The sequence below is a fragment of the Mytilus trossulus genome, chromosome 1, assembly GCF_036588685.1.
Source record: "Mytilus trossulus isolate FHL-02 chromosome 1, PNRI_Mtr1.1.1.hap1, whole genome shotgun sequence".
Lineage (NCBI taxonomy): Eukaryota > Metazoa > Mollusca > Bivalvia > Mytilida > Mytilidae > Mytilus > Mytilus trossulus.
This window is the reverse complement of record NC_086373.1, coordinates 91,602,937-91,629,027: the sequence shown is the minus strand read 5'-3', so window position 1 is coordinate 91,629,027 and position 26,091 is coordinate 91,602,937. Positions and strand designations below refer to the sequence as shown.

Below are 26,091 nucleotides of genomic sequence, written 5' to 3'. Positions count from 1 at the left end.
GTAATTCAAAATAAGAAATAAGGCTGTGATCTCAAGACATTGCCCGATTCTTAAATCATCGAAACATGTAAATCATATCGTCCGAATGTGAAAGTTTAAAATGAAAATTTATATGTAACAAATAAACAAACGACAACCACTGAATTACATGTTCCTTACTTGGGACAGGCACATACATAAATAATGTGGCGGAGTTGAACATGTTAGCGGGTTCCCAACCCTCCCCATTACCTTAGACAGTGGCATAACAGTACAACATAAGAACGAACTATAAAAATCAATTGAAAAAGGCTGAACTCATCAGATAGACAAAAATACAAGTGGACGTGGCCGGGTACTTGTACATCCCGTTAACTAAAAGACACTATAGGAACAGATCTGAGAGTACTTGCAGTTATCTGACAGTTCAAAGTACAACTAATAAAAAAAGTCATGCATCGAAGAATAAACTATCAATCCGTACACATCCAACATCCGATGGATTTAGTGTAAAGACGTCATAAACATGAAGTAAGATAAAAACATGACCTTGTGCAATGCCAAGTTACAGGTATCGACAGATTGTAGGTCCATGAATGTGTATAAAACACACTAGTAATATTTAGTTTGCTTATAATTTACTGATAACAAAATCAATATTTATACCAATAAAAACATCATTCAATGATCTTATTACAGTGTTAATTGGTGACCTTTTAGAATAAGTTTATTAAAGGAGCGATAAATTCACAAGAATCATTACTTAATTTCCGGGCATGGTTAACAACATTTTCGTAAAAATGAGGATGTGCTATCCCGTTTGAAATAAGTTTTCTACAGGTACAACCAAACAAAACCAAATCTTTATATCTATGGAAAAATTTAGTAAAGGTTTTAAGTAATTTATGGTAACGATATCCCTGGTTTAATCATTTACCCGTAATACATGGATTGCGTACGTTAAAATCAAAAAACGTCACAACAGACACTGGCATAGCGAATTGAACGAGCTGTGAAATATAAACACCGTAAGATGGTCCCATGCAAAGGAACATCACCATCCAAAAATGAATAATTAACAATAAGGAACAAAAATAAGTGTGAAGTTTCCCGTTTAAAACCGAAATATCTAAATCCAGGAAAAGACAATTATTAATGTATAAATTTGATTTATTTAAAGTAAGTTCCTTTGGGTAAATTTCAGTAGTATATTGAGAAAATTCTTGATTGTCTAACGAAAAAAAACATCATCAAGATAACGATAAGTGTTGTTGAATTTATCAATTAAATGCAATTTCGACGGGTATTTCCTGAGTTTAGTCATAAACTGTGATTCGTAACAGTACAAAAACAAGTCTGTTATTAAAGGGGCACAGTTAGTGCCCATGGGGGTACCTACAAACTGTCGAGAAACATTGTTGCCGAAACGTACATAAATATTATCAAGGATAAGATTAACAGCTTCACTCATCTCATCACACCACCAGTAAGTATATCTAGTATTTTTACCTTTCTCATTAGTAAAGAAGGCTTTAAATGAGTTGCAGCAACTATATTTGCATTCAGCTTTACCAAACGACTATTTAATTAAATAGGAAAACTTTTGTTTAATAAGATAGTGTGGAAGTGTAGTGTAAAGAGTAGAAATCAAAACTGTCAACAGAATCAAAAGAACCATCAAAAGAATAATTAACACTCCAAAAATAGTTCACACTCATTATACATAACACGTGCATGATTGCTATAGAATCATGAAGCCTACTATGATTTGGCAATTCTATCTTTTATATACATATTTTTAAATATATCAAAGGTAAAGAAACAGATTTTTTTATGTTTCTGTCCTAATTAATGAAGTTACAGTCATCCTTTTGTTTTCTGTAAAGTTAATATTCAAAGTATCAGGCTACGTGTTTCATTCTAAAATAACCAGTCTTTTCAGAATAGATACTGATAACTATAAAAATCTTTATTAATCGTGCATTGTCCTTATGTAATTATTCATAAGCTTATTTTCTTCGGGTGCGTGTGTCTATCCAAATTGAACATCTGTAGTTTGGACGTAATAAACCCAATTTCAATATAAAAACGAATGCAATTAAATTGAATAAATTTAATGACAACGTAATCTCTTTTCCCGCATGTTTTTTTTTTGTTGCGAAATCAAAGCTGATCAAAGCTGTGGTTTTTTTTTCTTGCAAAAAAGATAAACAATCAGACTGCTCAGACCTGAGTTTTTTTTATAAATGACATATAATTCTATAAAAATTACACGCTAAGATTTTCAAATATTATTAACAATGACACCATCACTTTTTTAACAACTAGATCGACTATAGAAGATAGCAGTGGTTACCATATACTTAAATATTCAATGTGAATTTTGAGAAAACAATTTTAAACTTGCAATGATAAAACATTAGACCGACCAAGTATGAAAATGTCGTGGAAATCGTTTCAAGGTGCTTCACACATGGGAGAATAGATAGAACAAACTCTATCATACAAACAAAAGTCTTCATGACTTATAATGGAAGACAGCTTTAGTATGAAGAGTAATATGCCATTTTTTTAAGGGTTTTAGATTCTGATTGTCTCCAATTGCTTTGTTCTCCTTTCCACATGTAGAGTATTATCTGTTTCATTTAGGAGCACGTGAGATCCCCTCGTGTTTTAGGTCGTTACGTTTCAGTGCCCTCAGTCTGATTGTGTGTTTTGTGTTTTTTACACTTGTTTATCTTTTAGTCTTTATACTATACAAATATATTATATGAATGCAAACTAAACACTAGAAACCGAACGTTTATCCAATTTATTTATTTTGTTTGTGTTTTTAGATTTCTGTTTGATTCTCATTCTGTAAATTTGCTCCAAATCTTCATTCACATTAGAAAATACAGTGCAACATCTGTACCTTTTGTGTAGACAAAGTTTTTCTAACGTCCCGGTTTTAAAACCATGTATAATAGATAAATTGATGTAGACTAAATAACCTTATTTTTAAATTTCGTGCGTCCGAAGCATTTGAAATCCAGAGTTGTATAAATACGTAAAAAGGTCGGAAGCTTTATGAATAAAAGTAGACAAAATATAGCTGATCCACTTCTTCTGAGGGAGTTGGAACATTAGTTGCTTAATAATTTCTTATTTCATTAAAGGTGTTTTGTTTAAGAAAGAAAAATTGTATTAAAAAACATGTCCGTAACGAAGCACTGTCTACTGAGCAGATAATTCTCTCAGGAACTAACACTTTACAAGCAAATGTATCGTAAACAACACTTTATAAATTTCGTGCGTCCGAATAGCTTTTCATGATTACCTTCACCAGGAACTTTTCAACTAAAAAGTAAAATCTCAAAAATACTGAATTCCGAGGAAAATTCAAAATTGAAAGTCCTTAATAAAATGGCAAAAATAAAATGATAAATAAAGGCAACAGTAGCATACCGCTGTTCCAAACTCACAAATCCATGGACAAAAAAAAAATCAGGGTAACAAACTAAAACCGAGGGAAACGCATTAAATATAAGAGGAGAACAACGACATAACACTGAAATGTAACACACACAGAAACGGACCGAGCATCAAACAAAATCCCACGAGAATAACAAATATAACATAAAAACCAAATACATGAATTTGGGATAGACAAGTACCGTGACACGTCTTATCGCAATGTGAATTTACACTAAAAAATAAGAGAAAACAAACGACGCAACGTTAAAATGTAACACACACAGAAACGAACTATAATTTAACAATGGCCATATTTCTGACTTGGTACAGGACATTTTTAAGGGAAAAAATGGTGGGCTGAACCTGGTTTTGTGGCATGCCAAACCTCGCACTTTTATGGCCATGTAAAATATAACATCAAGATGACAACACAACACCACAGGACTACAATATAAATAAATTGGAGAACACAATTGACAAAGAATCACACGAACAACAGCCAACAAAAGGCAACAAGTTCAAAATTTTAATACGCCAGAAGTGCATTTTGTCCACACAAGACCTACTAGTGACGCCCAGATACAAAAGTTTGAAAGCCACATCAAACGAATGGATAACAACTATCATATTCCTGACTTAGTACAGGCATTTTCAAATGTAGAAAATGTGGATTGAACCTGGTTTTATAGCGCTAAACCCCTCACTTATATGACAGTCGCATCAAATTCCATAATATTTACAACGATGCGTGAACAAAACAGACATTATAGGAAGAAATGTCCAAATATGGGAACAGCAGTCATCACAGACAATAGAAGGTATTAGACCAAAAGGAACATGGTGGATAGACAAATTCATCTTTGGTCGTCTTTGCCTGGGGGAGTTGACAAACCATTTTCTTCTGTGATTTTCTTTTTCTCTTCATGAATTTATTGATAAAAACAATTTTTAATCATATAAAATTTCAAATTATATAGGAAAGAAAGGTACATCGTAATCCAATTTAGAATGCATGGAAACACTGTTAGTGCTCATTGTAATACCGATGGTCTTTTGGAATTTACCGAAATCTAATTAATATCTCATACAATATAATACGTCCATGCTCATACATACTGTTATAATTATAAGATAAACAGGAGTGGAAAAAATCAGATTACCAGGTCAATCGTGAGTGAAAGCCTCATATAGTTTCTGCCCTAGTGATATAGATGATGATTTTTTTTCTTCTATTCTTGTACTTTGTCGCAGAAGTTTTGAGCGCTAGATTTTATGCATCAACGGAAATATGGACGGGTGGTTGGTTTATTTGAATGCTTGTATACGACATATGCATATTTAATAATTTTTGTATTGTCTCGATACAATGCGTGGTGACAACGACCGTTATATAATACAAAAAAAAGTAAAAAAATTGAGCATGCCATATTTATCTATAAATCTTTTATGTGTAGTTAATAAAAATATTCCATTCAATGCATTGGATAATTTTCCAGGAAACAGAATAAATATTTTAGCATTGCATATCTAAATTTTTAAATTTTACCTTTTGGTTGCATTGAAAATTGGCATCATTGACGTCAAATACATAATCGATAATTGTCGATCGATAAAAGAATGCAACATTTTTCGATATAATGGTGTCAAATACGAATGATACTTCAAGCCTGAAATCTTATAGCCATGTCCATAATGCAAGGGTATTTGTGTTATTTTATTTTATGAATACATAATATTAGGAAACAAATAGATTACGTAGACTGTATATTCAATTCCCAGGAGGATTTGAAAACTTTTAAATTGGATTTTAACTAATATTGCTATATATATGCTATGACATCCGCCTGCCCTTTGTTCCATCAACCGCATATGAGTAAAAAACAAGATTATGTGTTCATGTTTTGCTGACAGTGACCTGAAAGCACTTCATCCTGCATGCGTCCTGTCAATATTACGCCAGGCAATCGAAGCCCTACTTACCCTATTTTAAGGTGTGTGTATATATATATATAAATGAGTTCTCCAAAATGTCTTTGATTTTAACAGAAAGCAACAAGTAGCGTTGTTAGTCAAACCCTTGTAGGCGAAGCATGAAATTAAGGTCTTTATTTAATCAGATTTCTGACGACATAAAATTGAGAATGGAAATGCGGAATGTGTCAGAGACAACAACCCGACCATAGGAAAGACAACAGCAGAAGTTCGGTCACCAGTAGGTCTTCAATGCAGCGAGACATTCCCGTATTTCTCAGACTACTCAGCCAACTAGGCTACATAGAAATATAGCTTTTTGTTATTCGAGTGATGCTTTTCATCGTCTGTTGTATCTAGGTTTATAACACAGTATATGATTTATGGTGGCATTTAGATAGAATACCTTGCATGTCCGCCATTTTTGTCAGTCAGGATGATGAATACTTACCATGGTATGCAGTTACGTCATCACTGGGTCTATTTTAGATCCAATGAAATATAAACCAACAATGTTTTTTAATTTATTTTTTAACTAGACATTATATGTAATGTTTAGGCACATTTAAGCAGCATGTTTTATGCTTTTATGATGTATTGAACAAACATTTAGTATATATGTATAACGTTGATTCTAGAACAGGAATGGGGATTTTATTATGTTCATATTTCTTCCAATTATATAGATATAGGAAGATGTGGTGTGAGTGCCAATGTGACAACTCTCCATTCAAATAACAATTTATTAAAGTAAACCATTCTAGGTTCATTTACGGCCTTCAACACGGAGCCTTGGCTCACGCCTAACAACAAGCTATAAAGGGCCCATGATCATTTAGAAACATGCAAATAAAGTTGATTTGCCATATCTTACAGAAATATTTCTTAGCTGCATCATCTTTAATTTTGTACTTCATATATATCTCAACATCTTTCAAAATATTAATTGCTTTTCAAAATTAATATGACTTCCCGAAATTTTCCTGAACTGGAGTGTTATTATCCTAACGTAAATGCAAATCATGAACATTTTGTTTTATCAAGTACGTATAAGAATTTTTGATGTCACCAAAAATACATGCCCCTTCTTCCCGTTTCTGTATGATTATACCATCAGTGATAAATAAAATCCTATAAATCATGATCTCTGAAACTAATACCAGCTATTTAACTTCTCAGTCCTATCAACTATAAGCCGGAATAGCTGCAAGAAATTTAAAAATTACCAAGGACATGGTCTAAATATGTAAATACAATTTAAGGAAATACAATTCGTTTTTTCGTTGTTTAAATTCCGTGTGACAATCGTCTTCCGTCTAAACAGGAAGCATATAACAACAGATTGTTTTTCTTTATCAAATAACAAAGAACGATATTTGTCGGTAGATTTAACTATATATTCTGGACAGCAGACAAATCCTGTTTAAAATATTAGAGTATTTGTTTTTCAAATCCTTCTCTGAGGGTCAGATTTATAAAAGCCTACATTTTTTTTATAATAACAGATTATATGTCCGTCCAGTTAGGTCCTGTACTTGTAGTCTAAAATTGATTCGAGATCAGATACTTGTGTTAGTTATTACTCTTCGAGAATTGAATGGGTAGTTTTTATAAAAGCCTACATTTTTGGTAATGACAGATCAGTCAGTACAGACAAGAACTGTACAAGAAGTCCATAGTCCCTCCATACAAGTCGTACGAAATCAGATATTTATAAAAGCCTACTTTTTTGTTATTTCAGAAAGTAGATATTAGAAGATGTGGTATGAGTGACAATGCGACAACTTTGCATTCAAGTCATATTTTTTTTTTTTTTTTAAGTAAACCATTATATGTCAAAGTACGGTCTTCAACATGGAGCCTTTGCTCAGACTTTAGGTCAGTGTAGTTGGGTAGTCTGTATAATTGATATGTATACGAGATCAGATGTATGTGTTATAGTTATAACTCTTCCAGGGTTGAAGGGTAAGATTTATAAAATATAGAAAATAGAAGATGTGGATAAGTCAACTCTTTACAAAGACTACATGTTCGGTAATGACAGACTAGGTCAGTGCAGTTAGTACTGTACATGTGGTCTGTATAATTGATACAAGATCATATATTAGTTGTTACTCTTCCAGAGTAAAGGGTAGGATTTATAGTAAAAGCCTACTTGTGTTTGGCTATTACAGATTAGGTCAGTACAGTTAGGTAATGTACTTCAATTCATACGAGATTTGATATCTATAAAAGCCTACATTTTTAGTAATGTGCAGTTAAGTACTATAAAGTATATATAATTCGTTCGAGATCAGATATTTTTTGATGTTACAACTCTCCCAGGGTTAAAGAATCTAGTTCACACTAAATAAAGCATTGATAAATCATTTAAAAACAACAAATTTCACTCAATATTATATCGTTTTATATAATGTTTATCATGTCCGTATTATTATAGCTATATAGTCATAGAAATGTCAAGGTATAATATAAGTACTAAATGTTCACCCATAATTGATATATACAATAAATGTATATGCATATTGTTATAAAATGGAACATGTAATACTTGAATATTAACATTAAAGTGTGATTTTGAACGTTGTGGATAATTTCATTAAAAGATGATAAAATAAATTTTCTTCAAATATCCATTTATAGTTCTTTCGTCTACCGAATTTCCTCACAAATCACTTATAAATGTGGTATGTATAAAGACACACCAAAAGATACATGACTTTTGTTTTATGATTTTGATAATATTTTCCTAGATCTTCATTTTATTCCTGCTCTCTAGTGTGGGAATTAATAACAGATGAGTGAGACCACCCATTAGTAAAAAAAGGACAGGATAAGACACTTTGCCCAAAAAAATATGCAGGATGACAATTAATGTTAAAAAAAATCAAGATTAACTAGTAAAACAAAAAGGCTGGACTGAATAGAGTGAAAAATAAAGAAGGCAGGACAGAGATTACAACTAAAAATCAATGTATAGCTTCCTAATGTTTACACATGGTTTGTACGTGAGACTATGTAAGGTAAAAATAGTGAATAAATATAACCAAGTTAACCATAGATCTATGGATCTATGGATCTGCAATTTGCACCAAATTCCCCGATAAACAAATGATAGATGTTATTACAAAACTAAGGATATCAGGATTTAAAACACACTATGGGGACTAGCACTCAACCATTCTTTATACTATAGGTCATGTTGTGATTTTTATTGAAATTTCCCAAGTATTTTTATATATTATGCGCATATACAATTACATTTAAAATGTCATAATTTTGAGCTAATAAGTGTCACAAAAAAGGCTAAAATGATGAATTGCTTTTTTAACAAACCAAAACAAATTCACATATTTGAGGTAAGTGTGTATGTAATATAGGTTATTTTGTTTCGCGTCACCTTTGTTTGTATGAGGTGATACTTACTTTGACGATAAAGGTCATTTGAAGAAGATCGGGGTTTTAATTTATTTTTAATGCAAATTCCTGCAAAAGATAGTTTAAGCTTATTACTTAAATCATTGATGTATTTATAATAAAAATCCTTGCTTAAATTGAGAGTCGAAAAAAAATTGACAAAGGTCATTGTCGAAGAATGATATCATGCAAAACATCGAAATTTTGTAAAAATAACATTTAGTTTTCTTCGACGTAGGTGTAGGTGTCTAAAAGACAGAAATATATACAATGTATCAGCAGTTATTGATTGTATCATCATGTTAATCTATTAGAAGTTTGATTTGGTCGATTGTGTGTAATATTTCTTACTTTCAGCACATCTACTCTACACTGGTACTAAAACTTGAACTGTTCACACGATGTGACTTATTGTCAATATTTTAAGATAAAAGACATTTAATTTATGTTGCTGTGATGCCGTCTTATTCATTTATATCAGAATTAAATGTATAATAGTCATATTGAAGGTTTTCAATACCAATTAATGATTCAATATTTTGTAATTTAATGTTCTTTTCAAACGAAATGATACACACAAAGTTACAAGAAAACCAGTGTCAATATCTCGTCAACATGAGAGGTTACATTAAAATAGTCTTAGAACAATTTTGACTCATAGCACATATCTTTATTTATATCGTGACATGACAATACTGGCATTAGGACGACATGAAAACAAGTTAAGAGCAGTATTTGGATTGTTTGGTAATGTATCTGATTTTTCTCCGTATGTGTTGCTTATAGATTCAATGAAGTATAGACGACAATTAACTTAATTAATATTGATAACATTCAAAAATAGAAATCTTTGTATCATGATATCATTGTGTTGAAGAATACACAAGTGACAAATCTGCCAAACCTATAATGAAGCATCCAACCTAAATATACAGTAATAATTATGAAGTAAGTAAGTAAGTAAGTAATTTTTATTGGTTTAAAATCCAAAATTACAGGATTGATACCAAGACAATACAAATTTGTTATACACAAACATACAAACATATATATATATCATACCAAATTTATAAACATTATATGAGGAGGTGGTACCACAAAGTTATTTAGTGCTTAATAGAGCATTTCTAGAAATGTACATGTCGCTTATAAATTTAACAATTATTCTAATTATATCAGTCTCAACACACGTATACAAAAATTTAAATCTTGCTTCATTAGTCATATTGAAAAAAGAGGGAACTATTTCCCTAATTCTGGAAAACAGTTGGTCTCTAATTATATTTAATTTTGTACATTTTAAAGTGAAATGAAATTCATCTTCTACTTCTAAGAGACACAAAGGACAAATTCTTTCTTCTACAGGGGGTTTAGTGTGACGCCCTTGTTCAATTCTAAGAACACTATTACTAATACGAATTTTAGCAAAATTCCCTATTACTTTTCTGTCCATATTTAACAATAAATAGGTTTCCAATTTATAATTTTCTTTAAGCTGTCTATATGTTCTCAGCTTATTACCATGTACTGATTTATTATCACAAAATATATTTTCTTTCCAATAATTAAGATATCTATCATTAAGTTTGGTATGAATTGCATATAATAAACGCGTTTTTGAAATAGTATCATGATTTTTCCAAACATGAGAAAAATTTAATGTAGCAAGTAACTGTTCAATCTTTTTAGCAAATCCATTGGTTAATTGCAGGTTGGAACAATATACATCTTTTAGTAAACAATTGTTATCAGATTTTATGACATGCAACCAGAAGCCAATTGACAGTTTTAAAGCTTCTATAAAAACTGGATACATACCAAGTTCAGCTAGTACTGCTAAATTGACAGCTGATTTATTTACTCCAATTAAAGTTTTTGCAAATTTAATTTGGACTTTGATGGTAGCCAATGACCAATATTTTGACTCTAGATTTGTAATATCTTTTATCATATACAGAGACCAAACTTCGCTACAATAAAGAAGTATAGGTTTAACACAAGCATCAAAAAGCTTTAAGTGAGGTAATACATTGATATTTTCAGAAAATAACAGTTTTCTAATACAAAATATAGCTTTTGAGGCTTTTTTACAAAGAAGTCTCACTGCCTCTGTAAAACTACCAGATGGTTTAAACAGTATACCCAAATATTTATATTCTGTACAGTGTTCCAAAATATTATCACTAAAAACAAACTTGTCTTTTATAAGTTTTTTACCTGATTTGTTAAAAATCATAACTTTGGTTTTGTCAAGATTTACTGTTAAATCCCAACTAGTGCAATATAAACTAAGCTTGTCAAGGCATTTTTGTAAGCCATTAGCCGATTCAGAAATAAGAACTAAATCATCAGCATATAACAGACATGATATATCATTATCATTTAACTTGGGTGGTTCACATGTTGAGTCAAAAATAGATGGTAAATCATTAATATATAAAGAAAATAATGTAGGGCTTAAAATACACCCTTGTTTTACCCCAACTGAGGAATTAAAAAAATCAGTGATACCTTCCGAGATCTTTACCGAGTACAAAACCTCTTTATACATATCTTTCATTATACTAAAAAAGGGACCATCTATGTTGTAATAAGACAATTTGTAAAAGAGGGCATCTCTATTAATAGTATCAAATGCCTTCCTGAAATCAATGAAACAGGCATATATCTTTTTTGATGATTTAAATGCTTTATCAATTATAGTTTTTAGAGTTAAAACATGATCACTTGTTCGACTTCCCTTTCTGAATCCAATTTGCTCACGACATATAAGTTCATTTCCTTCAAGATACTTTTCTAATCTGTTATGTAAAACTTTTAGAAAAAATTTTCCCAAACAACTTGAAAGGGCTATACCTCGATAATTAGATGGATCATTAAAACACCCACCCTTGAAAATGGGCTTAATAAAAAATTTTCTCCATAAAGTTGGGTAGATACCAGACTTAAGAATAAGATTAAACAATTTTACATACACATCAATATTCATATAACAAGATATTTGTAACATTTCATTCGTAATACAATCTGAACCACTTGCTTTATTATTCTTTAAAGATTTTGCTGCAATAACCACCTCCTCAGTTGTAATAGAACTGTTTAACATCTTAGTACATGTGTTACAATCTTTAAAAGTAGTATACTCTTTCTTGTCATTACATACATTTTTATCATAATCAATATTCATTAACTTATTAAAATATTTAAACCATTCTTTAGGTTGTATGTTAGAACTAGGATCCTTGAAGTTCTCCTTTTTTAGTTTCTTAATTGTTTTCCAAAAATCATTTGGACAGCTATTATTTGAATCTATAATCTGGTTTATCATTTTATGTCTAAATTGTCTATATTTTTTCCTTATAAGTTTATTCAGTTCCTTATTATGATATAATACTTTGTGTCTAAGACTGTCATTCCAGGGCTCAGTACATAATTTTCTAGTCAGCATCAATTATGATGAGTGCACTATTTCCCACTAATATCAGTCGTAAATGAATATAACACAATTCACACCTCAAGTTTATTCCAAAATATTCCAAGTTACAGTGAAGTGACTGGATCCAAAGTATAAACAGTAAGATGAGATTGACTACAAAGAAAATGCAATCATCATAAGATTTTGTACCAAAAACAATGTTCAAAACATTCACAAAAATATAAACATAGGTGTGAAAATATAGTAAACAGTCATTGTAACATCTAGGATTTACACAAGCAATGAATACAGTTCGTATTTTCGAAAATAAACAATTATCAGATTGGCGATATTTATCATTGTCTCAAGTTCACATTAACGGCATAGAAATAGCTAAATTTACTTTCATATTATCACAAAATGCATAGAATAAATGTAAAAATCAACATACCTTATTTGTTGACTCTGATATTTCTATATAATTCAAAATTAAAGGGTTCAAAATTGTCGTGACACGTTTCTCAATTTTCAGGGAAAAATATGATGGGGAAAGTAACCAAAGTACCTAGGTTAGTTTCATCAAAAACAATAAATTTGCAAAACGAAATTTGTTCGATTCAAAACAAGAAATTGGCCTTTACATACCAGCCCCTAAATTGGGTTCTTAACTAGAACGCAATTATCAAAAATAAATCAAAAGGACAATTATATCATAATGTTCAATAAATGTTTATCATATCAACACGAGTTTGGTGGCAGCTGTGGGTTTTTAGTCACTTTCTACAAGAAGACACAGTTTCGCAATTGGTCTCGTTAACACAGAATTTGCGGTTTTCACTTTGACAATTCTAACAATATTGTCCTTGTCTTTGATTAGTTCAATCACACGAGCCATGTTCCACGAATTTCTCGGTGCATTGTCGGAAATGAGAACTATGTCTCCTACTTGCATATTTCTTGTCGGTTTTGTCCATTTTGTTCTGCGCTGCAATAGAGGTAAGTATTCCTTTCGCCATCTAGTCCAAAATAAATCAGCGAGATACTGGATTTGTCTCCATCGCCTTCTGACGTAGCTGTCTGTCTTAGAGAACACACCAGGTGGAAAGCTTTCACCCGCACGTTGAAGTATCAAGTGATTCGGAGTCAATACATTTAAGTCTGTGATACTATCTGACGCTTCTGTGATCGGACGTCCATTAAGAATACTTTCTACTTCACAGAATAGAGTCATAAGTCCTTCATCAGTTAGTCGAATGTTCTGTTCGTGCATGACTGAATAGAATACCTTACGCACTGATCTAATAAGGCGTTCCCATACTCCTCCAAAGTGTGATGCAGACGGCGGATTAAATTCCCACTGAATGCGTTTCTGAATCATGAATTCCTGTATTGGATTTAAGTTCCATCTTTTTATTTCTTCTCCTAGTTCCCTTTCTGAACCAACAAAGTTTGTTCCATTGTCTGTCCTTATAAAGACTGGCACTCCTCTTCTCGAAATAAATCTCCTTATAGCATTTATGCAAGAGTCAGTGTCTAATGAATATGCCAATTCGAGGTGTATTGCCCTAATAGTCAGGCATGTGAAAATCACACCATATCTTTTAACTACACTCCTTCCTTGCTTTACCTCAAAGGGTCCAAAGAAATCTATTCCAATTCTTGTGAAAGGCGGATCATCAGCCTGAAGTCTTTCTTTCGGAAGATTTGCCATTTTCTGTTTTGCGCATGTTCCTTGATATTTCTTACATCTGACGCATCTAGACACTAAGCCTTTAATAATAGAATTGGCTCCTAAAATCCAATATTTTTGTCTAAGAACGGCTAAGATTGAATTCTTTCCTAAATGTCCAATTGAACGATGAATGTTCTCAATAATAAGTCTTGATATCGGTGAGTCCTTAGGCAAGACGATAGGGTGTTTTGATTCGTACGAAATATCCGATCGCTCCAATCGTCCTCCAACTCTAAGCAATCCATCTTTGTCGACAAATGGATCCAGATTGCTCAGTTTAGAAGAAATTTTGAGAGGACATTTCTTTTCAAGAGTCTGTATATCATCATTAAAGTGTTTATGTTGCACATAACTAATCAAGGACCTCTCTGCACACTCAACTATACTTGTCGTAAGCGTATCAGACATCTTCATAGTCGTTTTTCCGTTTCCATCGATTTCAATACTGTCTTTAACACTTCTAAAGTGATTGGCTGCAAGTACGAACCGTGCAGCTATGGTGACTAAGCGTTCCCAATTCGAAAAGTAAGAAATAAGACGTTCCATTCCTTCAAATGATTCTACAGTGCAAACAGCCACTGGTTTCTTAACTTCTGGATCATTGCCGATAAAACTAGTGTCCTCGGTACACTGTGGGAATTTAATGTCTTTATCCCATAAGAAATCTGGCCCACGAAGCCATTGTGGATTTCTGTTAAATTGTTCAATAGTCGCTCCCCTCGAAGCTAAATCAGCCGGGTTCTCTTTTGTGCCTACGTAGTGCCATTGATTAACTTTAGTTGATTCATGAATAACAGCCAAACGATTGGCTACAAAAGTGTGAAAACGTGTCTTTGAGTTTGCTATATATCGAAGTACTGACATACTGTCTGAATAGTAATAAATGTCATCAAATGAGTATTCTATCTCTCTTATAATCATGTTTCCAAGCCTAACGGCACTAGTAGCAGCTGTCAGTTCCATCCTCGGAATAGTCATCGATTTAAGCGGTGCTACTCTCGATTTTCCTAACAAAAAGGAACACTGTATACTACCTTCTTCATCGACTAACCGTATGTAAAATACACAACCATAACCTTTGTCACTTGCGTCTGCAAAACAATGTAGTTGGCATGAAACAATAGACTTGAAGTGTTGAGGCTTGTAGCATCTATCTATTTTAATGTTTTCCAATCCCTTAAGCTGACTGAGCCATTTGTTCCATGACGAAAGTTCGCTGTTGGGAATTTCTTCATCCCATCCAATTTCTTTCTTACACAATCCTTGTAGTATAGATTTGGCTGTCAATACAAACGGAGAAACGATACCAATAGGGTCATAGATTGAGCTGACTATGCTGAGAATTCCGCGTCTTGTTGACGGTTTTTCTTTAATGTTTATGTGAAATCCAAGTTTGTCATCTTTTATATACCAATACACTCCAAGTGCACGGTCGGTGAGACTATCATCTCCACAATTCCATTCCTCTATATTTCTTGCGCAATCCTTTTCAGGTATGGATTGCACAACATTTTGACTGTTACTTGTCCATTTAGTCATATTGAATCCGCCTTCTTTGCACAATTCAGTTACATTCTTAATAAGCGATATAGCACTTTCATCTGTATCGGTAGAACTCAAACAATCATCTACATACATGTTCTTTGTCAGTGTATCAATCACCAAAGAATCAAATCTATCCTTGTTTTCTTTTGCCGTATTTTGTAGAGCGTAATTACTACAACTCGGTGAAGAAGTAGCCCCAAACAAATGTACTGTCATCCTGTATTCTTTAGGTTCAGTATCAACATTTCCGTTTTCCCACCAGTAGAAACGTAAGAAGTCTCTGTCCTCAACTGGAACCTTCACCTGGTAAAACATTGATTCGATGTCACCTAAGACTGCTATTTTATCCTGTCGGAATCTGATAAGTACGCCTAAAAGATTGTTAGCAAGGTTTGGACCCTGTAATAGCTGACTATTCAAAGAAATGCCCATGTATTTTACAGAACAATCGAAAACAACTCGTATTTTGTCCTGTTTTTTCGCATGGTAAACTCCATGGTGCGGTAGGTACCAAACTTTGCCATCATTTCTATCTACATCTTCAGTAGGTACAGGTTCTGCATAGCCTTTCTCAATTATCTTTGACATGAAATCACAGTATTGTTGTTTGAAGTTATCGTTCTTGGCAAACTTGTGTCGGAGTCCGTTTAGCCTTTTTATGCCTTGTACTGAATTATTCGGAAAAACAACATGCTGGTCTCGAAACGGAAGTGCTATGCAGTAGTGCTGATTTTCTAAATGTATAGAGCTCTCAACTTGCTGCATGAATATTTTATCATCAATAGAATTCTCTCTTTTGTCTTCGTTCATTCGTTCTGGAAAGTCTAAGTTAATGCTCTGCATTAATAAATTCAACTGTGTTTCATCACATCCTTCATTTTGCATATGAACTCTATTCACTTCAAAGCTTGAACTGTCTCTTATAACGTTCCATAATATCCACCCAAGTCTCGTTTTTGTGGCGTGTGGGGAGCCGCTCGGTCCCGTGCATACGTTAAACGGTGTATAAGCATCAGGTACGTTGTTACCTATCATAATTCCTATATCCGCATCAATCTCTGGGATATCCACTGATTCCAAATGAGTCCATTTCTTGATTTCTCTTTGAGTAGGAATATGTTCCTTTGATACGGGCAGGTTTTCCTTAGTATATACTTTAGGCAAATCCACCATGTGTTCCATTGACAGACTAGACACTTGAAGGCCATTAATTGCACATGTATTAATAGTTTGTGTGTTTCCCATTGTACTTATAGTTATCTGAGTTTTCTTTCCATTAGCTCCAAGTTGACGCATTAACTTCTGGCTACAAAATGTTATGCTACTGCCTGAGTCGAAGAAAGCATAAGTCTCGACACTCTGGGATCTATTGTTCAATTTAACTCGCACAGGGATAATTGCCATAGCACAATTCACATCACCAGCCCCTTTATCACTACTAATGGAGCTAACTACAACTGGCTGTGTGCCTTCATGATTTGTGGGTATTTGAGGATCATCCTTTTTAACAGATGGCTCTTGCTGTGACGATGATTGTTTGTTAATTTGATTGTCAATATGAAGTATAGTTGGATGAAGTCGCGCACATATTGAGCATTTGAGTCTCCTATTGCATTTATTACTCATGTGGCCTTTCTTAAGACAACCAAAACAATATCCCTTAGATTTCAAGTAAGCGATTCGGTCTTCACGTGGACGAGCTGTAAGTCGTTTACATTTGTCTAAAGCATGTGTACCTTCACAATAGGAACAGCGCATCTCAGTACTAGGTGCCCTTTTTGCCACATCACATACATTTGAAACCTTTTGTCCATGTTGTCGCTGTTGATTCGTATTTCTAGAATTTGAATAATTCATGGCAATGTTGCCATATGTCGGATCTGTAGCTTTCTTGGCTTCTGCTTTTACAAAGTTCACAAAGTCATTAAACTTAACTGTTCTATGTGAATCCTTTACACGAAAAACAACATTTCTCCAGCGATCATGCATATGGAAGGGCAATTTTGACATCAGACGTTTGATATTTTCAGAATACTCTAAAACACTTCCGGCTTCCATACTCTCCGTGCCATACTGACATTCAACCAAAAACAATGCAAATTCGTCCAAGGATTGAATATCTCCTGATTTAATATTAGGCCAATCCAAAGCTTTTTTAATAAAGGCTGAGGCCATCACGTCTGTATCACCATATCGCTCTTCAAGATGACGCATTGATGCCTTATATGCTCTATCGCCTGGCAGGTGACTGTAACTAGATACTACCTTATGTGCTTCTCCAAATGTCAGCTGCTCGAGGTAATTCATCTTCTCATCATCTTGTTCACAGTTCAAAACAACCTTTGATTCAAATTGTCTTAAAAACTTCCTATATTCCAATGGATTTCCGCTAAATTTCCTTATTTCCGGTGTCGGTTTTCTCAAATGCTGCACCATACTTTGAAAGGCTGTTTCTACACTACTGTTAGTATTTATAGCCGAATTTTGAATTGGCGCAGATGTTATATCGTCACTTTGAGTTGGTCCGTATGATTCATGAACATTTTGTTTCGGAAGTTTAGAAGTGTTTTTGATCATGTTGACGGACGGTAGATTAACGAAATCTAACTTACTTGTTTCCTTTAAAATGTCTGATTTCGTTTTAACTGGTTGAAATATTTTTGCCATCGGATCTAAAATTGCTGTTTCGATAGCTGGCTGTACTGTACTTTGCAAAGGTTTTGATTTCAATTCAACATTTTCAAGTTTTACTTTCGGAGTTTCAACATGGTCAATTTCACCCTTTTCAAACTTGTCGTATATCTTAGCTTTTGCATCAGCTACAGCTATTTCAGTTTGCATCTGCAGTTCATCTTCATCTAACTGTAATGCCACTTTTGCCATTTCAAGTTCTCGCTTACGTTTCATTGCTTGTCGTTTTGCCTCAAGCTCAATCCTTTTTTCCTCGACTTCAAGTCGTTTTGAAGATACGGACGAGCTACCCGCGCTTCTTACTGATCTCCCATGAACACTTGCCTGCACTTTCACTGGATTTGCATTGAGATATTCTTGAATCTTGAATTGACTGTTCATTAGAAAAGTATCTCTTGTAGTATGAATTTTCATATAATCTTCCTGCTCAAGGGCATTAAGTTTATCAAAATGAATTCTATGTTGGATATGAAATTGTTCATATTCCTGCATCCAATTTCCATAGCGCAATCTTATTGTCTCGAATGTTTCGTTATCAGAAATCAGTCTTATTATTTTTTCACTTAATCTTTTTAATCCATCATAGGATTTGGTTATTTGTTCTTCACTAAATTCTTTACCTTTATCGGTATACTTTCTTGGCCTAGCTCCGCCTGTCGCCTCTGATGTCTTCTGTGCTTCCTGTTCATCCGTTTTATTTGTTTCAAAGTTCTTATCCATATTTGATTCTGTTTGTACAAAATCTCCTAACTCTGTGTCCACACTTTTCAAAATTACATTTTGATCTATTTTGCTGCCAACCTTATCTGTGTCCACACTTTCAAATTCTATTAATAGACTGGGTTCTTCCTTCTGTGACGTGCTCATATTCGTCAAATAAGTCAATGAATATTTCCCACTAATATCAGTCGTAAATGAATATAACACAATTCACACCTCAAGTTTATTCCAAAATATTCCAAGTTACAGTGAAGTGACTGGATCCAAAGTATAAACAGTAAGATGAGATTGACTACAAAGAAAATGCAATCATCATAAGATTTTGTACCAAAAACAATGTTCAAAACATTCACAAAAATATAAACATAGGTGTGAAAATATAGTAAACAGTCATTGTAACATCTAGGATTTACACAAGCAATGAATAAAGTTCGTATTTTCGAAAATAAACAATTATCAGATTGGCGATATTTATCATTGTCTCAAGTTCACATTAACGGCATAGAAATAGCTAAATTTACTTTCATATTATCACAAAATGCATAGAATAAATGTAAAAATCAACATACCTTATTTGTTGACTCTGATATTTCTATATAATTCAAAATTAAAGGGTTCAAAATTGTCGTGACACGTTTCTCAATTTTCAGGGAAAAATATGATGGGGAAAGTAACCAAAGTACCTAGGTTAGTTTCATCAAAAACAATAAATTTGCAAAACGAAATTTGTTCGATTCAAAACAAGAAATTGGCCTTTACATGCACAATTGCGTATATGAGGAGAAATTAAGACTGCTGTACTTGAAACATATCATTCTCGGTATGTCCCACTTTGTTTGACTCTAGAAGAATGTTTAAAATCCAACAAAAAGATTATAATATATTCACTGGATCTAGAGCACTGGATAGTAATTAAACATTAGTCCCACAACTTATACAAGATTATTGTATTTCCAGCTTATACAATAGTAATACACTAACAGTCTGACAATCAACAGACGAACAAGTTATGCATGTTATACAATAGTAATACTTTAACAGACTTAGAATCAACAGACGAACTAGTTCCCTCTTTCCCATCTTATGGTGTTTATATATATATCTCAACTTGTACGATTCGCTCGTGTATGTAACAACGTATTAGATTAAAGCGAGAGAAATTTATTTATTACTTTAAAGTTATTACACCAGGGTTTTCGATATCGCAAACTAGTCAAAACATTTACTAAATTTTATCATCGGTATAAGGAAATAATTTGTAAATATAACTCAACATGCAGACATCTTATACGTTCAGGTAATTCACATCGAATCTTTTATGGTAATAATCTTTACAAAGCACAAAAATGTCAGTATTCACCTCAAAAGCTTACAAAACCTTTAAACAGACTTTTCTACTGGTTTATCTTTTTAAGAAGCCGAATTTTAAAGCATTTTTAAGTTACTAGTAGTTATGGATCTCGCTCATTGTAAATGCTATTGTACAGTGGTCTATATGTGTTTGCATCTTTGGCTTTTGGTATCTGCATCCTTTCGTTGTTTCGCTGTCATTCGTACCATATTTCCTTTATTTGATATGCAAGAGGGCGTTTTAAACTATAATATTGCATCAATCTCTCCATCCTGATTGCAACAATCATATCGTCAATAATGCAAACAGTTGCAGCCACACAATCCTGCATGGTCTGTTAGAAACGTTACTCTGAACAGTTTCCGGTTTGGTATGTCACAAAAAATAGGTTTGAAAACTCCTTTTAAAAGCCTCGCCTACAAGATGTCTATAATACTGTAATACTAACATCATTTCAAAAAAGTAGTTCGGGTTTCTGCTAACGTTTTATTAGTAAGTACTTGGAAATGACCTTGCCATTCCTTGTAACAACTTGATTCCAAGGTGAATGATCGGCCTAACATTTCTTTCACGCATCTCCAGTCATGCAGAAACAAATGTCGTGTAAGTCGGTACAGTCGTCATGGAATCATGGCATTGAATTAATATTCTGAAAGAGTAAATTAATCATTAATGAATTGGTTAAAAGATCAGTTGATCATTTTATCAATTTTGTGTCTTGTCGATGCCTGATTAAAGAATCGATCTGTTTTTGTTAATGAATGATAGAAATCCCACGCTACCCATATACGGTTCTTCAAACTATAAAGTAAATAAGTTGATGAATATATATGGTAAACAAGTAGAAAATATTCAATAAGCCTATGGCGTAACAGAATGAAATATTATCAATGGAAATATGATAAAATATCGTTCAATGTAAATTCATCGACTTTCTATAATACCTTTTAGATCTGATTTCTGAGCTATTGATATCAGTCATTGCGCTCGGCCAGAATCCGTTCGGCGTTGTTGTCTACCACACAAAAAAAAATCTTCAAATATTGTTTTGAATCCACCAAGGATTTGTATAGTTCTAACTATACAAATCCTTGAATCCACTAGGACGAATTATATCCAAATATTCCTTTTCATTCTTAGGATGTCCAGTTTCAAATAAAAACAAACCTTAGCTTCTCACCGCTTCTATATATACATCTTCATGCCTTATATATCATGTACTGTAGTACGCCGCTAGATTAAAACTGACGTGGAAAGGTAACACATCCCCACCGAAAGCTCTTTTTTTTGAGAGCCCAGGTGGTGGTGTGGTCTAGCGGGACGGCTGCAGTGCAGGCGATTTGGTGTCACGATATCACAGTAGCATGGGTTCGAATCCCGGCGAGGGAAGAACCAAAAATTTGCGAAAGCAAATTTACAGATCTAACATTGTTGGGTTGATGTTTAGACGAGTTGTATATATACAAGGATTTAACTATACAAATCCTTGATATATATAAGAAAAAGTTAAGTAAAGTCCGTATGCTGGTAACATATAAGAAAATTATTAAAAGATAATAACGGTTTCAATGCATCACTTTTTTACTAGTACTTTCACTGCTTCCGCAGATCTTCAGGTAATGGGACTTGTATATTAATAAAACAATTGATTGACGTTAACAAATACAAGGGAGACTACTTATGTCATTTTAAAACTTTAAAATGTTACGTTAAAATTAGAATATCATTTATCATTTAATCCCGGGTTGAGAATGTTTATGAATAATTCTTCCTAATTATAATTTTATGCTCTTTTTTTTTAATTTTTCAAGTTGACTTTAAGTGTAAAAAGTTTGATGCAGATAAACCTTGAGATAATCTTTTATTCCATTTCATGTGACATAAGTTTGACCTAATTGTAGTACGATCCGTTTGTCATTGATGAATGTCATTCAGTCAGTAAATCGGCACAATAATTAAAAAAAGTGATTTGCATAGATACAATAAGATATAAACTGGTATCAAATATTATAAATTTGCATACAATAGAATTGTTTCAGACGTTTTATACAGTGAATACCAGATTAAGCTGGTGTGCTGATAACCCGAATAATTCAGTCTCTAGTCGTAATGGATCTCTCCTGTATGAGAGAATCGGAGCAATCTAGTCGTAGAGCAGCGACTGAATTATTCTGGTTGATGTGTTGAAATCATTTTTTCTTCTTTTGAATGAGATTCAAAATGAATATTATTCCGCATTATTGGGGACCGTTTACTTTGTTTACAAGTACTATATAGATACACATATTTTTTTGTTAATTTGACATACATTTTGTTAATATTATGCATAGATGCAAGCAGCTTTTGGTATTTTATGTGACAAATAACCCAAATAAATTAAAGGAGTGGAAAAAACTAGTCGATATCAACTCTGATAGTTAATACGATGTTTATGAGCTTAGATTTAAAAAGAGGGTCGTACCAGGTTTAACTAATTTATTAACTATATGTAAAGAACAGACATAGAAAATCAGACAGCTAGACGAAAGCAAACAAATGATGTTCTAAGGTTTTAAGCATGTGCTCATATATATTTTAACCACATTACAAAGACCCAGGAGACTTAAATCGGAGACAGAACAGATCGTGATATAAAACATGATAGACAATTATAACACTCGAAACGACGAAACGGCGTTGATTGCCTCAGTAGGTCAAATACGACAACGCAAATGAAAACCGTTTAAAAACTCATAAAAGCACAAACGAAGCATTTCTAGAGGACGCAGACAATACAACAATTTTAGGCTCTAATCACTATTTTCTTAAGGTAAACTCCAAAATTTTCTGTATGCTCATCAAGACAATGTCAGATGATGAAATCTTTGTACAGAAACTAGGGAGGTCGTCTATTTCTGCATGATCATGCACAAAGAGATGAAGGGATAAACATATTTGTATACAACTTTCAAGGTTATGTCATTCAGTCACTCAACTTTCACACCACGTGTGATCTTGGATCAAGGATTTCGATCCATGGTTATCTAATTTGTCTTGTACAATAGCTTATTGAATCGCTGTGCAAGATGTTACACTTTTTATGTATTTTGTCTATGGAATGCCTTTCTTTCAACCTTGTCTTCAATTATTTACAAAACAAAATGATATATACCTGGCTGTTATCCATCATAAGATTTTCAACAAATGAATATATTACACATGTAGATTTATTCATGACTTTGTCATCAATTGTCAACGGTGAACCATCTTTTTCTTTACACAGTCAATCAAATCTCCTTTTATATTCTTGTTACATTTACCACGCAAAGAGTCACTGACTTCGAAGGGGAAAAACAATGTGAAAGGTCGTTTATTAAATAAAGACGTCCTTGGACATTAATACAAAGAAGGTCCTGCTTGTAGCTCAATTCAAATCTTTATATTAATAATCAAATTAATTGGATTTAACACATAGATCACCATATGTCTAAGATTCTCTTAAAGGGTCTAGAAACATTGATCATGTCTCCAAGTTTCGATTTCAGTGTTCTGAAAACAGCTTATGTGTCCATGCTGGCATACAGGTCTCCACGCACTTACATGTCCCGATTTTACGTTCTGTTCTGTCAGTTGATATGGTGCGTCGGGTTGTTGTGTTCCGGACAGGTTGCGTCTGTTCAAATTCGAGCGCCATTCGAACGGATGGAACCGGGTGTATCTTTTTCAACTGAAAAAGAAATCATGGTTATTGATGATAAAAATAAATAAAAAATAAAATATACCAAGACATTATTCCTTTTTTCAATGCTTAATAAATTTTAATTCATGCCGTAAATTTATATCAAAATCACCTTAGATTTTATTTCACTCAAAGCAATTTCGAGTGGCAAAACTTTACAAATGGCTTTGCCTTTTCATATGATGTATCTGTATTGACTTATGCCAGGAAACTTGACAGTTCAAATGTCCAAATAAATCTGACTTCAAAGTCGTCGTAATTATCATCAAAAGAAAAAAGACATCTGATGGCTGCTGTAATATCTAACAGAAAATTTAAGTGTTCTTGAATGTGTCACTAAGAATAATGCTTTATATGAACTTATTCGTTGATAAATATTTATATTGAACTGATTATCAGATTATACATTTTATTTCACTGAAACATTAATATTGTACAGTTTTCTATATCATGGCACCCTGGTCCAGCCTCGTCTGTAGGTTGTACTGCATGTTTAATGTCTGTATACTATTTCGGTATGTACAATGTGGTATCTATTATAGTTTAGTGAAAAATTGCTTTAATTTTTAACTTTCACCTATTGTGAGGAAGTAGATAGACAAATTTCAATGGTTTATAAATTTGATTATGTCTATGAGTAATTCAAAATGACATAATGCGATTGGAACACGAGAGGTTCCGATCCTTCCGTTAAACGTGTGTTTTGTCCACTTGTTTGATTATATTTGTGAAGATTTTTATGTTTGGTAATTGTGTTGTTTGTCTTTCCTCAAATTATGGTTTTCTACTGTCAGCTTCGTTTCTTCTTCTCTTTTTCTAATAATGATTTCACATAAAAGGAAACATTGCAATAGAAGCAATTTTAATGAAACAGTCCCACAGCTATAAAACAAATAAAGTAAGGGAGCTACCATTTGATTTTTATGGGGGGGCTATAGGATGAAATTTGAAAAAAATAGGCAGGACAGGAGTTTTGAGTAAAAAAAAAAGGCCGGATGAGACACTTAGAAAAAAAAAGTCAGGACAATTTAGGTAAAAAGTAGTCAGGATAAACTTTAAAAAAAAAGGCAGGACCGAACAGAGTGAAAAATAAAAAAGGCAGGACAGAGATTACAGCTAAAAAAAAATGCAGGACAAAATTTTTCATCCTAGCCCCCCATAAAAATCAAATGGTAGCTCCCTAACGACTAAAATGTACTGCTACCATGTGTATACAGGGCTGGTTTGCTTTTTTCCTAACATACAAAAGAAAACAGACTTTTCAATAGCGTTCTGAGACGAAGATGTCTCTCCATATTGTTTTACTATCTGAAATTTAAGTCATACACAATTAAAATTTAAAATATAGCAATAGCCTTCAGAACACTTCAGATAATGAAACAAAATTAAGACAACCAACAAAACCCAACAGCTAAATCCTGGGACAATTGCAATAAGAAAAATATGAGTTTTTCAATTTGTAATATTCTCAGTATGAATAGGATAAATAAAGGCAACAGTAGTATACCGCTGTTCAAAACTCGTAAATCTATAGAAAAAAAATCGGGGTAACAAACTAACACTGAGGGAAACGCATTAAATATAAGAGAACAACGACACAACATTAAAATGTAACACACACAGAAACGGACTAAGCACTAGACAAAATCCGATGAGAATAACAAATATAACATCAAAACCAAATACATGAATTTGAGATAGAAAAGTACCGTGACACGTCTTATAGTAATGTGAATTCACACTAAAAGCAAACAAGTGAAAAGAAACGAACTTCTCGGTTTTCTTTCTAATGAATAACTGTGCAACTATATGTTAATATTTTTATCTGCCTATTAACTCAATTCAACATTGTACATACGTATATTTTACAAAAAAAATATTTATCATGACGCAACTTGTCTCAACCATGCATTGAAGAACGAAAAATGTTTTGATAAGCTTCAATTTAAATCCCGTTTAACCACAAATATTTCATATTCGCATTTAAAAGAAAGACGCTAGAATTAATAAAACCTGTTTTGTCGTAGGTGTATTATACATTAGCTTGAGCTATTAAATTTCTTACTCGACACCACAAATATGTTATGTTTGCACCC

General features: G+C 33.0%; 2 protein-coding genes across 2 annotated transcripts; both read right to left on the bottom strand.

Moving 5' to 3' along the window:
* Positions 1 to 12,295: 12,295 nt before the first annotated feature.
* On the bottom strand, positions 12,296 to 15,550 carry LOC134711165 (uncharacterized). The gene is made up of 2 exons (XM_063571618.1): positions 12,690 to 15,550; positions 12,296 to 12,412 (listed from the first exon to the last, which is right to left on the bottom strand). Exon 1 carries the CDS (start codon positions 15,507 to 15,509, stop codon positions 13,008 to 13,010), a length of 2,502 nt encoding a protein of 833 aa, XP_063427688.1. The 5' UTR covers positions 15,510 to 15,550; the 3' UTR covers positions 12,296 to 12,412; positions 12,690 to 13,007.
* Positions 15,551 to 15,567: 17 nt separating this feature from the next.
* On the bottom strand, positions 15,568 to 19,672 carry LOC134704698 (uncharacterized). Its single transcript, XM_063563577.1, has 3 exons — positions 19,496 to 19,672; positions 15,607 to 19,218; positions 15,568 to 15,571 (listed from the first exon to the last, which is right to left on the bottom strand). Exons 2-3 carry the CDS (start codon positions 19,071 to 19,073, stop codon positions 15,568 to 15,570), a joined length of 3,471 nt encoding a protein of 1,156 aa, XP_063419647.1. The 5' UTR covers positions 19,074 to 19,218; positions 19,496 to 19,672.
* Between the last annotated feature and the right edge of the window lie 6,419 nt (positions 19,673 to 26,091).

Excerpts from the sequence above, each read along its gene's own strand:
- LOC134704698 (XM_063563577.1), bottom strand. The coding sequence starts at position 19,073 with ATGAGCACGTCACAGAAGGAAGAACCCAGTCTATTAATAGAATTTGAA.
- LOC134711165 (XM_063571618.1), bottom strand. The coding sequence starts at position 15,509 with ATGACTAAATGGACAAGTAACAGTCAAAATGTTGTGCAATCCATACCT.